Here is a 15,118-nt window from a genome sequence, read left to right on the forward strand (position 1 = left end):
TACTTTATTGAATTCTAAAAGCATAAAATGATTCCGTTTATCCACCATGTTCCATGATAAACGCTGTACTAGGAGGTTTGAGGTTAGATTCTATTATACTCTGAAAATTGAATTTGAATAGTTTATAATATCTCATTATTTGTATTTCATTCATCCAAATAAAATGATAGTATATTATTACAGAATACTTTATTGAATTCTAAAAGCATAAAATGATTCCGTTTATCCACCATGTTCCATGATAAACGCTGTACTAGGAGGTTTGAGGTTAGATTCTATTATACTCTGAAAATTGAATTTGAATAGTTTATAATATATATCTTATCTGTATTTTATTCATCCAAATAAAATGATAGTATATTATTACAGAATACTTTATTGAATTCTAAAAGCATAAAATGATTCCGTTTATCCACCATGTTCCATGATAAACGCTGTACTAGGAGGTTTGAGGTTAGATTCTATTATACTCTGAAAATTGAATTTGAATAGTTTATAATATATATCTTATCTGTATTTTATTCATCCAAATAAAATGATAGTATATTATTACAGAATACTTTATTGAATTCTAAAAGCATAAAATGATTCCGTTTATCCACCATGTTCCATGATAAACGCTGTACTAGGAGGTTTGAGGTTAGATTCTATTATACTCTGAAAATTGAATTTGAATAGTTTATAATATATATCTTATCTGTATTTTATTCATCCAAATAAAATGATAGTATATTATTACAGAATACTTTATTGAATTCTAAAAGCATAAAATGATTCCGTTTATCCACCATGTTCCATGATAAACGCTGTACTAGGAGGTTTGAGGTTAGATTCTATTATACTCTGAAAATTGAATTTGAATAGTTTATAATATATATCTTATCTGTATTTTATTCATCCAAATAAAATGATAGTATATTATTACAGAATACTTTATTGAATTCTAAAAGCATAAAATGATTCCGTTTATCCACCATGTTCCATGATAAACGCTGTACTAGGAGGTTTGAGGTTAGATTCTATTATACTCTGAAAATTGAATTTGAATAGTTTATAATATATATCTTATCTGTATTTTATTCATCCAAATAAAATGATAGTATATTATTACAGAATACTTTATTGAATTCTAAAAGCATAAAATGATTCCGTTTATCCACCATGTTCCATGATAAACGCTGTACTAGGAGGTTTGAGGTTAGATTCTATTATACTCTGAAAATTGAATTTGAATAGTTTATAATATATATCTTATCTGTATTTTATTCATCCAAATAAAATGATAGTATATTATTACAGAATACTTTATTGAATTCTAAAAGCATAAAATGATTCCGTTTATCCACCATGTTCCATGATAAACGCTGTACTAGGAGGTTTGAGGTTAGATTCTATTATACTCTGAAAATTGAATTTGAATAGTTTATAATATATATCTTATCTGTATTTTATTCATCCAAATAAAATGATAGTATATTATTACAGAATACTTTATTGAATTCTAAAAGCATAAAATGATTCCGTTTATCCACCATGTTCCATGATAAACGCTGTACTAGGAGGTTTGAGGTTAGATTCTATTATACTCTGAAAATTGAATTTGAATAGTTTATAATATCTCATTATTTGTATTTCATTCATCCAAATAAAATGATAGTATCTTATTGCAAAAACTTTATTCAATTCTAGAAGCATAAACTGATTCCGTTTCATAAACTATTTTGTAAACACGTTCACATCAAATCAGAATCAGCTGACTTCAAGGTTATTTTACAGTCCTAGGGCCGTAAAAATTTTACCGGCCTGGTCAGAAAACAATCACTTTCGGCCTCCATATGACGCACGTAAACCAGCTCATTACATCCAAGTGGGGCGAAAAATATTTTATGTTCAGTCCATTGTACTTTTTCGAAAAACTATTATGGAAAAACTCATTGATAACGACATCATGTAACTTAACCATAGAGAAACGGAAAACACTAGACTTATACAAAACAGAAACCAAATTAATTATTACCCCATTTCTATTATTTAACCTATGATAGTGACCCACCAAGCGCGCCCTACTAGTTTGCAACTAGCTCGCGCGCGTGACTTCGCGTAGATGCACTCACACTCATACACGTCTGCACAAAAGCAGATAACACACAAGCACACATACTCGTAAACAGAGCCGATGGGTAGGTATCCAGTTGACACCTTGATTACCCTGGGGGCTAAACGGGGTTTACCCTGTGACACACACACACACACACACTCATATATACATACATACATTGTGTAGTCCCCAAGGAGTTGCAATAGACTTTGGACTGATCATGGAGGAATTGAAACTCACCAACACTGCGACCTCTCTATATTAGTATGGCATCTATGGTGGTGCCAGCACACCGCATCGTATCTCGCGACCTCTCTATATGCATGGCATGGCATGCAATATCTATGCACAAGTGATGTGATTTTGAGAAGCTAACCTAGCAGACTACTTCATACTGCAGCGGCCGCTAATTGCATTATTAGTAGTGCACCCGCCTGATTCAGTTATCACTGAATGTTGATGAGTTGGCTTGTGAAGGGGTGGCTAGGGGGTCGGAAGCACCCCCCCTTCCAAACCCATCCATATATTGGGTACACTGTGGGTTGGTTATAGTTGGTATAAAGCTGAAGGTATATTGAAGGTGAATTGTTATAGAACAGACTTGCTATAGAGAGGAGATTCTCAAACCAAAGTGGATATGAAACTGAAAATTATTGTTTCCTATAATAATTAGACTCAAGCTAGACTAGACATTCCTATCAGAAATATGCTTGTTCTGATGTTGTTCTAGCTTGATGGGATTCTTCAACTTGGGCTCAAGAGAATTGAAGTAGATTGTTAGTTGGTGTAGAGGTGGGTTATAGATAGATCGACTTTCTCATCAGTTGTTACTAGGCTTTTCGCCTATGGTAACATGGTAACAAAGTGTTACGAATATACAAGTAACCATGACAGATAATGCTATGGAATACAGCTTGGTAGGCCTATAGAAGAGAGTTTAGTATAGGAAAAAGTACTGTATAGAACAGTATCCATCCTAGAGAGAAGTTGACGTTGAAACAGAGTTTATTATAGAACAAATCGGAGTATAGAAAAGAGTCTAGTATGGGTCAGAGCTTGTGAAGAACAGATATAACAGTGCTTGTAAAACCAAAGATATAATGGAGCTTGAAATTTCTTTTTAAAAGCGTTGAATATGGTCATACTCAAGAGCTTCACTGACAAAGTTAGGCATAGAAGAGAGTTTATTATAGAAAAGAGTTTATTGTACAACTAATCAATTTGACTATAAAACAGAGTTGGTACAAATCAGATTTTGATAAACACTGATCTTTTTAAACCAAATATATTATGGAGCTAGCAATTATTATTGTTATCCTAAGCTCAAACTCAATAATATCAATATTACCCTTTATCAGAGCTGTACTAGATTTATTTGTCCTTCTAAACCCTGAAAAGTCCAATTTCACGTGATTATTATCAAAGCTTCACGCTTATCAAAGTGATTAACTTATAAGTTATAAACTTATTATCAAAGTGATTATTCACGCTTCTGGAGGAGAAGTTAAATTCTATTTGTATCTATTTCAATAGTTATATTATGGATGGGCTTTTACTCTGTCAACCATCATACTAAAGACTCTCACATTCATTGGAGAAGATAGAAATAATATAAAATATTAATAGTAAATATTAAAAGCTATAGGAGGAGAAAGTGAACAGGTAGGCTGCTGGTACAGTATTGTACAAGCTTGACAGCTCTCATTGGCCAGCTAATCCAGGTGTGGAAAGTGGAAGTGACAAGTTTCAATCAATCACTGCGCTTCTATTTTAGCTTCGCCATTCAGTTTTCCTACGATGGTCAATCTGAATTCTTCACTTCGAATGAATAATTATTGATTTTCAATCTCATGTTCGATGAACATTCGATTACTTTTTGTAGATAATAAAGGTGTCGAACTGTATTCATATAATAAAAACATTCCGGAGCTTGTATTCAGCAAAAATATTTTGAAATTCCGTCAGTAATTAGTCAAATGGAGAACTTGGAAAAATTTGTCACCCTCCCACATTGCTATGTCCACTTTTAATTTCATTCCTGCAGAGCAACAATTTTTTTGACAAGCCTCGTGTTTCAAAAATTGCAATTCCCTTCGAATTTTTACGCCAGTTCTTAATTGAAAAATGAAATTTAATTGATTTCATTTGCGCTCTGTCATCCCTCTCTTACCCCTTCTTTCACTTTCCGACGCTGCGTTTGATGAAAAACAAGAGGGTTGCAAAAATTTTGGGAATTCAATCAACACTTTTTCGACGTTTTAATTATTGGGGACAATTTTTGTGGGGTTGACGGTTCAATTTTGGACAAAGCTGCACAGCAAGATAACTGTTCAAAGCTTTTGAAAATACAGGATCATGATTATTTGTTCACGTTCAAGTTTGTATTTTATATGATTTGTTTTAGAATTTGTTCATTTTCCAAAAAATATTTTTCGTTCTTCAATAAATCCTTCCTTTTGTATACATCAACTACTATTCCTTCACAACACTTTACAGACTCAACTCTCTCAATTTCGACATAATAGCCTTTTTTATTACTAGCTATCCATCTAAATACTGAAAAAAGTGAATACCACATAATTAGCTCACGTTGAATCTTCTTATCTCTTACAGTATTAGACACCTTCATGATTCAAAGGCAAATATACTCATTTATATTGAATATATTCACAGATAATATACTCGTATCGATATTAATTTCCATTTGAACTGTTAAGGATGGTATGTTACAAGTTACAAAAGTTGGTGTAATTTACTCGAGATTAATACATATTAGCGCCTATCTGTTTTAAGTTACACACACATCGATTTTTGGACGTTTGAAATTCGCGGTCCTTATGATTTCTATCAGATTCAACGGAACTTGGCAAATATCATCTGTTTGACATCAATTATGTTAATTAAATCTAATAGAATTTATAAGGACGGCAAAAAATCGTACGTCCAAAAATAAATGTGTGTGTAACTAGCCTTACAGTACATGATACACTAAAGATTTATACTGTGGCTGACCCTTAAAACTTAGGATGAAAAATCTACATCCCTGGATTACTCTAATTGTTTTTAAGACAATAATAATATTTCTCAACTAAATGTTTACTTATCATACCTTGTTAATTCGTTAGTAATCTCATAAGATAATGTACTAATATCAATCTGTACGTATAAATTGATAAACTGATGAAATTTTACAAATATCGAAAGACTTAAAAGAGCTATACTGTGTTATCATAGGCCTACTTCACTACAGTCAATCTGTACGTGGAAAAATTGAATACGAATTGAAAATCAGCAGAAATGAAAACTTTTTCACACATAGTTTCAATTTGTGATATCTTTTATAAACAACAATTTATACAGTTCTCAATCCTGGAGTAAAGGGGGCTCTATCACAGAAGCTCTCTACCTAATTTCATGCTCACTCGACTCAACAACAGTGTAACCTAATCTCTTCACTCACTAAATACATCTATCAATCTTCAATCTTCCCACGCTACCCACACAAAAGATGAATGAACACGTCAATTGATACTCGAATAACAATCACCGTAACAAACAAGATTTGTACAGTAGAAGCGTCAAAACGGAAGAACAACAATCGTTACTACAAAAACAAGCGGAACATCCCTATTGAGAGATTTACTTTGAACTGTCGGCATTGAATGAATGGGAAGCATTGATGTTGTTATTTTATAAGGAATGCTGACAGTGTGCAGTGAATCCGATCATAGATAGGTCTGTCATTCGTATAAGTGACCGTAAAATGTCTACGATTACCATACACGTGCCCATTGTCAAAAGCAGAGCAACCCCTCTTTCAAGTATCCCACGATAAGTATGTGAAGGTAATAGGCCTACTATCACTACTGATGACAAAGATGATTATGATGATGATGATGATGATAATGATGATGATAATGAACACTTTGTACTGTTAGTAATGGTGTTGATGATCATGACGAGATATAAGATGATGATGATGCTGCTGCTACTGCTGATCATGATGATGATGAAGTTTCTCTTCCTTGACGATGGTGATGTCATCATTGGTGCTATTGTTGATGTGCCAGTCAATGAAAAAAGAAAGACAGCGTTTCAGAGCAAAAAAACCTAGAAATGCAGGGTGTAATTGAAATATTTTTGAACTAATTGGAAGTACGATATATTCATTGAATCATGAATCACACAAGCTTCAGATAGAATTAACTTTCTATCAAATTTTAGTAGTTGAGAGTTGTTCGAATAATTGAGAATCTGATTGGGAGTTCAGATTCGTCTTAATGGTTGAATAGAGAGAACAGGTTTCCAATCACAATCTTTATAGCATCTTCTTGATCTGATCAGATTTGATTGTGTTGTTTGCTATAGGCAAGCAAAACATGCATGACTAAAAATGTTCTCAAAAATCGTTATTCGAACCTGTAAATACGACCCTACAGCCTCTTAAAACTTTTATAAATTTGAGTTCATCAATACAGCAATATTGATTTTAAATTCAATGATAATTTTGAAAACAACTGCCACTATTATTAACTGCTATTGAGATGGATTTGAAGACAGTAAATATTGCATTTATATTTGATTGAAGTTCTACGGCTTATACCATTTAAAAAACAATCGTCATATTGTTCATTTTTGAAAAGACAATTTGAAGACTGATTATATTAAAACGATGACTTATATTCGACTGAAATATGATGGCCCAATATTTTGAAACTCTGAGCCGTATCCAATCAACGCATGTGAAAGCAGCAACCAATAGCGGACGCGTTAACAAAACATCAATTTTTGCCGAATTGCAATTTTCACAGGCCGACGATAATCGTCGGCAACGAGCGATTAAAATTGGCGGGAGCAGAGCAACAAATTCAAAACGAAAATGAAATAAAGCGCCGAGCGTTGATAAGCCTCGGCGATTTAAATTCCTAGCACTGATAAATTATGACTTAATGTGTCCGGGGACCTATTTTTCTCCCACCCTCACACTCTCTTTCTCTCTCCACTGATAACAACGCAAAAGTGGTACGAAATTTATTTTCAAACTGGACTGCTGTCTCTTCCCTCTGGAATTTCAAAAGGGGGTTGGAAGAGGACTGGACAACCTCTCTCTCTTTTTCCCCCTCCCAATGGAATTTTAAAAGGGGGGGTTCGGTGAAGCGGTGAAGGGGTTAAGGGGAGGCATTTATTATTGAAGTAATGTGTGGAGGGGTAGGGGACACCTCCCTTTTCCATTGGTCATCGTTGGTGGTTCAGAAAACCACCATGCAAAATAATTTATTCGTTTGCTTTCTCTTGCTCACTCACACTTACTCTCTCTTTATACATACTCTTTTCTCTCTCCATTTCTCTTCCATCATCTTCATTCCTATCTTTTCTCTTTTTATATTTTATCTCTTCTGCAGTTTCATTTTTTTCTCTTTATAATATCTCATTCTTCCAACTTGTTGACTATCTGAATATTTTGTAGAATTATTGTATAATTCTTCACATTTGAAACTTTCTCCCTTCTCAAATATGGAAATAGATTCCATATGAGTACATTTAGTAGACTTGTCTTACTTCAATCTCCCTCTATTTTTTTTTTATCCAGTTGTACTCTTTTCCTTTCGCAGCTATACAATTTTTTTTAATTATTCTCACTACTATTTTCAGACTGCTTGACCATTTTTAACTGTTTATCTCTATTTAAGAATCTCTATCTTCAACTCTTTCTCTCACACACTGTTATCTGACTGTCTCTGTCACTTCTCTTTCAAAAACTTCTCTTTTTCTGTTTCTCTCTTCCGCTCATCCCTCTCTACTCCACACATACTCACTCTCACCCCACCCACTACCTTTCCATCACTCTCTTTCCATCCTCTACTTTCAAACATTATTCCCCCAGTAGAGATCTCTTTTGCAATTCGAACGGTTTTCACAAAACGCTACAGCCAGGCAGGCCTCCTGGGAACTATTCTGCAATGATTCAGAGCAAAGCCCAGTGATAAATAGGCCAATATTTTGTTCGATTGCAGCTCTGTCCTGTTGAAAACTGATGATAAATTCGCCAGACTCCAATGTGATGAACAAAAATAGGTTGCGAGTGATGTGTATTTATGGTTTGTTTTGAAATCGGAGCTCATTCTACAGGTTGTAACAAATGTAGAGGTTTTAAAGATCGGATTGAAAAGAAGTGGTTTGTCTGTTCCAGCAGAGAATCAGACCTCACATCCACACTAATATGATATTCTCTTATTTGTATCACTGGAAAGCTCTAATATTGCGGGATTTCTCATTATGACTAATCAATGTTAATCAACATGAAAATATCGAATATGCGGCGCTGCTTTCATAAATATTTTTTTGGTCATAGTCATTCAATCTCAGCTGCTTTCCATGCATGAAATCAAGCCGGTAAACAGCTGTTTGCAGAACAAATAAACATGTGATTCTCATTACAGCATACTCTACTGTAATGAAACCATACCGTATGTTTCCTTTACAGTCGAGTATGCTTCCTAGTTCCGAAATAGGAACAGCAAAACTGCTACTAAAAAACCACCTTCAGCGCTCTGGGTGGAAGTTTTGTCAACTTCCACAAAATTCCTGATTCGGAATTTGTAAACTAGGTTATGTTTATAGAATGCATGTATTAAGTTCAGCTCAAGCAGGTAATGTTTTGTATTTCTCAATTATTCTTCTATAGATTATTATGTCAAAAAATGTACGTTACTTGTACGTGATGTATTTTGCAGTGCTCGAATAAAATACTAGTCTCGGCTAACGCCTCGACTAGAAACATCTTTCTCACCTGCAAAAGGCCCCTTCCCGTCCTTGTGACGTAAGATACTATTACTTTCTCTCGTCTGATTTTCGTCTTAAATGTTATTTCAAAGGAAATCTGATAGAATGACAGGATGGTTGAATGATTAAACAACACCGTCAAACAAAACATATTTTTTCTTATTTCAAGAGTAGATTGAATACAAAAGTGCTAGAATAGTGAAATTTGAATTTAAAATTCGAAATTTCTCTTCTCTTCTCTCCTTTTTTGATTAGGAAGTCATAGGGGTGTTTCCTTGATTGCCAAAACGTTAAGAAAATACTTCATTGCTTGCACAAAATCTAGCATCTCCTAGATATAATGCCAGAAAACCCCCAAACTCTGGAGTGAATAACGCTGAATAACATGATAACACATAATATGTAAATGACATGAACGGTCGTTGAAGGATCACCACGGTGCTGTAACTGTGTGCTATAGCTCGTAACTAATTTGTTGGGAGCATACTTTTTAGAATTTATATCTCATCTAACTAACAGAGCACCTATTTGGAATTCCAGGGCATTAGTGATAAGCTTTAGATAATATTAGGAGAAGAAAATGAAGAAAAGATGATTGCCGCAATCAAATTCAAATTCTGTAAAACATGAGGTCATCAGAAAAAATGACAGAACACTAGTTTGACCTCCAGTAAACATTTTATAAAATATGAATTTAACGGGACTCACCTGAACCCTGGCTTCTGTGAGGTCGATTTTCATGGCGATTTCCTCGCGCGTGTAGATGTCAGGGTAGTGCGTCTCCTGAAACGCGCGTTCTAGTTCCTTGAGTTGGGCCGAAGTGAAGGTCGTCCTTATCCTGCGCTGTTTTCGCTTCTCTGTCAGGACACCGTCGTGTCCTGGGTACACTTTGTACGGGAGGCCACCTGCAAACGAAATCAGAATGAATATAATAAGAATCAACTCGAAAGGAATTGTTATCAAATTATCAATCAACCGCTTATTACAAATGAAAATTTGAGAAACATTGAGAAATATTTTGACTCCTTGCAAACTCCGATGATAGCAGAGGCACATCAGTGTTGATGTTGAGTCGGGCTTCGGCTACAAACTCAAGTTCTGTTGAGAATTTGTCAAACTCTTCAATACAAGATAGGAATATATTACAACATAATGATCACGGGACTTGAGTCCGCCTGCTTTCTACGAATATGCCACTTTATAATATTACTGTCGACTTACAACATTTTTCAAAAAACTTTCTGTATTTTAGTATTTCTCTGAGTAGAAAAAGTTGATGTATGTCACCACCATCCAATTACAAGTAATCTCTAATTTTCAACATTATCGACATATTTTCCCAAAATACAAATAAAATCTGCACATTATGCAATGCTAATAACACAATATTATGACCTCAGTACCTGTTATCAGTGTTGATATTATATATTATACGGGTTAGTTTGGTTTAGCTTCTCCCATCCCTTTATGTCATTTTCTCCTTATTCAGGTTCATGTATATCTTTTTTTCGGACTTCCACGGATCGCCTGTTCCGGTCTTCAAAATATGAAAGTTAAAAATTACTGAAATTTCCAGTCTATCACATTATAATGAACCTGTTAGTCCAACATTAGTGATGGTAGAATATTTTAATGTAAGGATGATTGTATCGTGCTAGTAGTTTTATCATCCTCTTGAAAATATATAGATTTGTGGGTTCTTGTTTAGTGTACTCATATCTGATTGCTGAAATATAATTTAAAATCATTCCAATATCAACTACATAATTAAAAGACGTATTGTAACAAACAAAATCACTCGAATTAAAACAATTGATATAGTCTACTGTTAATTTTTTGTTTTTCATCATTTGTATTTTTCCAAACTTTCCATTTACTATTTCATCTGTAAACAGTGACTCTACAGTCGCTAAACCTATATAGATTTGACAAGCAACAATGAATTTATGGATGATAATATCTCGAGAACAAGACATCATCAAGTATCCTATGGTATGATTGGCTGGAAGTAGAACCATAAATCAAAGTCCAGATGGTGTTCTATTTACACCCGGTGCCCTTACCCGCCTGAACACTGTCCACTCGTTCTCTCTCACTCACTTTCTCTCTCTTTATCTCTTCTCTCCGGGTGAGAAATTGAGAGTGTTGAACGGTGTGACGTTGCAATATCCTAGGCCGCGGCCTTGTATTAGAGGTGGCTATGGTATTAGTATTTTTTGAACTTAGCTATTTTATGAACTCAGAAGAGAAGAAATAAGGTTAACCTCAAGCTTATTTTTTGAACTCTGTTATTATATGAAAACTTAGAAAGATGAAATAATGTTAATCTTAAGTTTAATTTTTGGACTTTGAAATTTTATGGAAACTCAGACGAGAAGCAATAAGGTTAACCTTATTCATGGACTTTGCTATTTCATGAAGACTCAAAAGAGAAGAAGCTTAAGGTAAACCTTAAGCTTATTTTCGAACTTTGTTATTTTTGAAGACTCAGAAGGAAAAAAGCTCAAGGTTAACCTTACTTCTTCTCCCCCAATAATTTTTCATTATCAATTATCATCTATACTAATAAAGGAAAGAACTGGATTATACATGTAAGGGATAGGAAATTCACGAATGATGCATCATCACGTCTGAACTACTGGACTGATCAACTTGAAATTTAGCATAAAGCTTCTTTATTTACCGAGGATGATTATAGATTTATTTTAAATTCCTCATGATTTCAGTTTGTCAAGTTTTCAATTGGGCCCTTGCGGAGCACCTGCTAGTCAATAATAAAATGATATTCGTTGAAATGAATAATACATGATAGAATAGGGAAAAATAAAAAATACTGTTGGTGGTGTAGTTGCAAAATCAAGTTTCAAAATGTGAAGAATGGAGAAGAATTTTCACCCCACTAGCACAGCTTTTTCTAGAACCTACCAACCACCTCCGAAAGAAAAAGTGGGATTTTGAGTTGCGTTTTTGTGCATCAACCGTTGGAAAGTCGAACACCGGGGACAGGAAAACCGGAAAAGTGAATAAGTTCATCGAGCTTGAATGTAAACAAGCTTCCCGTCATAACACAACGATTTTTACGGCCTTCTATTCTGCTGGGGGAAATTCACTGCGCCATATTGCTTCTTCAACCTCACCCTCTCTCTCCTCATCTCATCATTCTATTGCTCTCCCTTTTTATCTTCATTATTGTTCTACTTCCCATCTCTTTGTATGGCTTGTTCTTCCATACGAATTCTTACTTTTCTAAACCTTCTCCATTTCCTTTTTTTACCGCACTTGTCTTACTGTACCCCTGATTCTCCTTCTACTCCTTTAAAACCTTCTTCTCTCCTCCATTCTTAGTCCTCTTCTCCTTTGTTTCTTCTTCTGATCCCTTTTTCAACTTGTTTCCTCTCTCTGCACAGACCTTCCTATCCCAAAGTAGCTATCCCTAAGTAGTCTTTAGCCAACAGCCTCCTTAGCATAACAAGAGACTATTTATTATTATTGACGTTTCAAAAAGCAGAGGAATGAAGAAGTGTGTGAAAAAGAAGGACAACAGAAAAAGGAGAAGTGGGAAAGAGGAATGGTGGAAAGTGGAAGCTGTGAGTATGGGGGGGGGAAACTATAATTTTTCTTCCACCAATGTCTTCAACGCTTTTGCTTTTCCTTCTCAATGCATTGATCCAATATGCATGGTGACATCACAATATCTCAAATGATTCATTGGTCTCCAACGGGATTATCATTCTCTCAATCCATATGCATAGCTATGCATTGTAGCATCCTGATGACGGGGTGAAACGGTCCAGGGATTTACTTATGAGACCGTGACTATATTTAAAGTTGCGTTCGTACCATCAGTACAAGAGTCATTACGGCATAAAACTAACGATTGAGAAAGTGAGTTTTTCCCCAAAGAAGATTGGAAGAGGAAAAAAGTAGTTCTTTATTCTACCACCAGATGGCTCTGATCGTGTTTGACAAAATGGTACTCGACTGTAGAATGGGCGGTAAGAGGAGAGGAAGGGTGATTCGAACCCTCTTTTTGTGCGCGCACTCACTGACGCACACAAACGCACACCCGCGTACACAAACGCACACGCACAGCAAGTAATCGACATCCTTGTCTTCTCCCTGAACCAACTCCATTTTGTCCTCTGATTTTACTCCCTTTTTTCGATGTTTTTCCCTTTACCCACGTCCTAGCAGCCATGTGCATTCCTACCTGTACAGGTGAGGGAATAAATAAGTGGCGAGGTTCCTTTTTTCCTGACCTATGTGATGTTGAACAGACAATTTTGAAGGATTTTTCAAATTTTTAAATGTCTCCTAATCTGACATATTTTATCTGAGATATGATATGTTGAATGCCCAATGGATGTTATCTCACCAAATAATGGATTTAGGATATGAATAGGTAAATCGGGAAAATATAAATCTATAACGATATAATTAGTTTTCATATCACAACACATTTCAGATTGTTACTCATTATTATTTGGAGGTCTCACAAATCATAGCACTAAAGAGAACCGTTATTGATGATGCCCAGTAATTTACAGGAAATGCCTTCTTTCTGTGAAAATCCGTATTTTTCGTTAAATATTTAACGAAAAACAAAAATGTTAGAAAATGTAATTCTATCAATTCATGAATGTATTAATGCAGAATTCATTTGTATGTTCAATTATTGCGCTTGATGGGAGAAATAATTATTATTTTGTGATAATAGTTATCATACTTATCCTACTCTGGCTTCCGTGGCTTTGATGTATTCTCAGAACACTATTTGGTTGTTGGCAAAATAGATTTGTACACACGAAGGAAGAAAACCAGAAAAAAACGAAGGAAACAAACGCAACCCATGGAAATAAAGTTTCCAAAGTGTATCTGTTGGAGGAAGAAAGTATCAGGCATCTCTACCAGCAGCGCATGAATTCTTGCATCCAGAATACCCCAACAGGAGAAGACATTGAGACAGAATGGACCAATATAAAGAATATAATGGTAAATAGTGCATATGAAGCTGTTGGTTGCAGAATGAGATTTAGAAGTAGGAAGGGATTAAATATATGGACAGAAGAGATACAGAAAGCTATAAAAGAGAAAAATAAAGCATATAGAAAATATCTGGGATGTCAGACAGAATGTAACAAGATCATTTATCAGATTGCTAGGGATAAGGCCTCAAGAATTGTGAAAAAAGCTCATCAAGAATCATGGAATAGATTCATAACAACTATTGAATACAATGTACATGGGAGACAATCGTTGGCTTACAAAGCTATGGATGTCTTGAATAAGAGCCAAAGAGACAATGTGGAAGTCGATTGCATTGGAACTGACGCATGGATCAAAAATTACAAAGAGCTTTGGTTTGATGATGTGAAGCCGAACAGGGCTGAGACAATCTGCGGGAATTGCTGTGTTGATCCAATCACGTTGGAAGAGCTATCGGATGCCCTAAAGAGTATGAAAAATCGAAAGGCACCTGGTTTGAATGGGATAAATATGGAGCTGCTAAAATATGGTGGAATACTTTTGCACCTTAGAATTCTACACTTTTTCAATATGTGTTGCGAAGACACCAAGTTCCCAAAGAATGGTTGCAGTCCAAGGTTATATCCCTATTCATAAAAGGAAATAGATCAGACCCTCAAAATTACAGAGGTAACTTATTAGTCTTTTGGATGCAACATACAAAGTATATGCAAAAATTAATTAATAATAATTAATAATAGACTGAAAATAAATTAATAATAATAGTTGACATATCACTTCTGAATTTAATTCAGAGAAATGAAGATTTCTTACAAAAATCAGTTTTCTTGATGGGCTTTCGAAAGGGTAAATCATGCTCTGATGCAGTTTTCCCCATGAATAGAATAATTGCGAAAAGGAAGCCGTTGAATATTGCCTTCATGAATATCATTGCTGTTATCACAGTTATCGTCAAGCTAGCAACGCCTATCCCCGCAAAGTACGCAATAACAGTAACAGAGGAATTTTGGAATAGACTCGGTCATTCTTTCAAGTGATCTTTCTCCACTTCTCTCCGTTTCTCTTATTCATGGAGAGGCATTCAAACTAGATCTCAATTTCCATCCGATATCTTTCATTAACTCATTTTTCCACGTAATCTCATCAATTTATTATATCGTTCTTTGTAGCATGTAACACAAAATATACACAAATACACTTGGATTCAACCAACAAGACACTTGAAAACAGTAATAGATTATATCCTGATGA

The 15,118-nt window shown here is 34.8% G+C and overlaps 1 protein-coding gene across 1 annotated transcript in view; it reads right to left on the reverse strand.

Annotated features, from left to right (window-relative positions):
- Positions 1 to 15,118, reverse strand: part of LOC111052150 (paired mesoderm homeobox protein 2A-like) — a 74,465-nt gene that overhangs the window by 45,588 nt on the left and 13,759 nt on the right. Inside the window, exon 2 of the mRNA XM_022338785.2 lies at positions 9,590 to 9,786. Coding sequence (XP_022194477.1) covers positions 9,590 to 9,786 — 197 coding nt within the window. The remainder of the gene's footprint in view (positions 1 to 9,589; positions 9,787 to 15,118) is intronic.

The sequence above is a fragment of the Nilaparvata lugens genome, chromosome 12 (assembly GCF_014356525.2).
Source record: "Nilaparvata lugens isolate BPH chromosome 12, ASM1435652v1, whole genome shotgun sequence".
Classification (NCBI taxonomy): domain Eukaryota; kingdom Metazoa; phylum Arthropoda; class Insecta; order Hemiptera; family Delphacidae; genus Nilaparvata; species Nilaparvata lugens.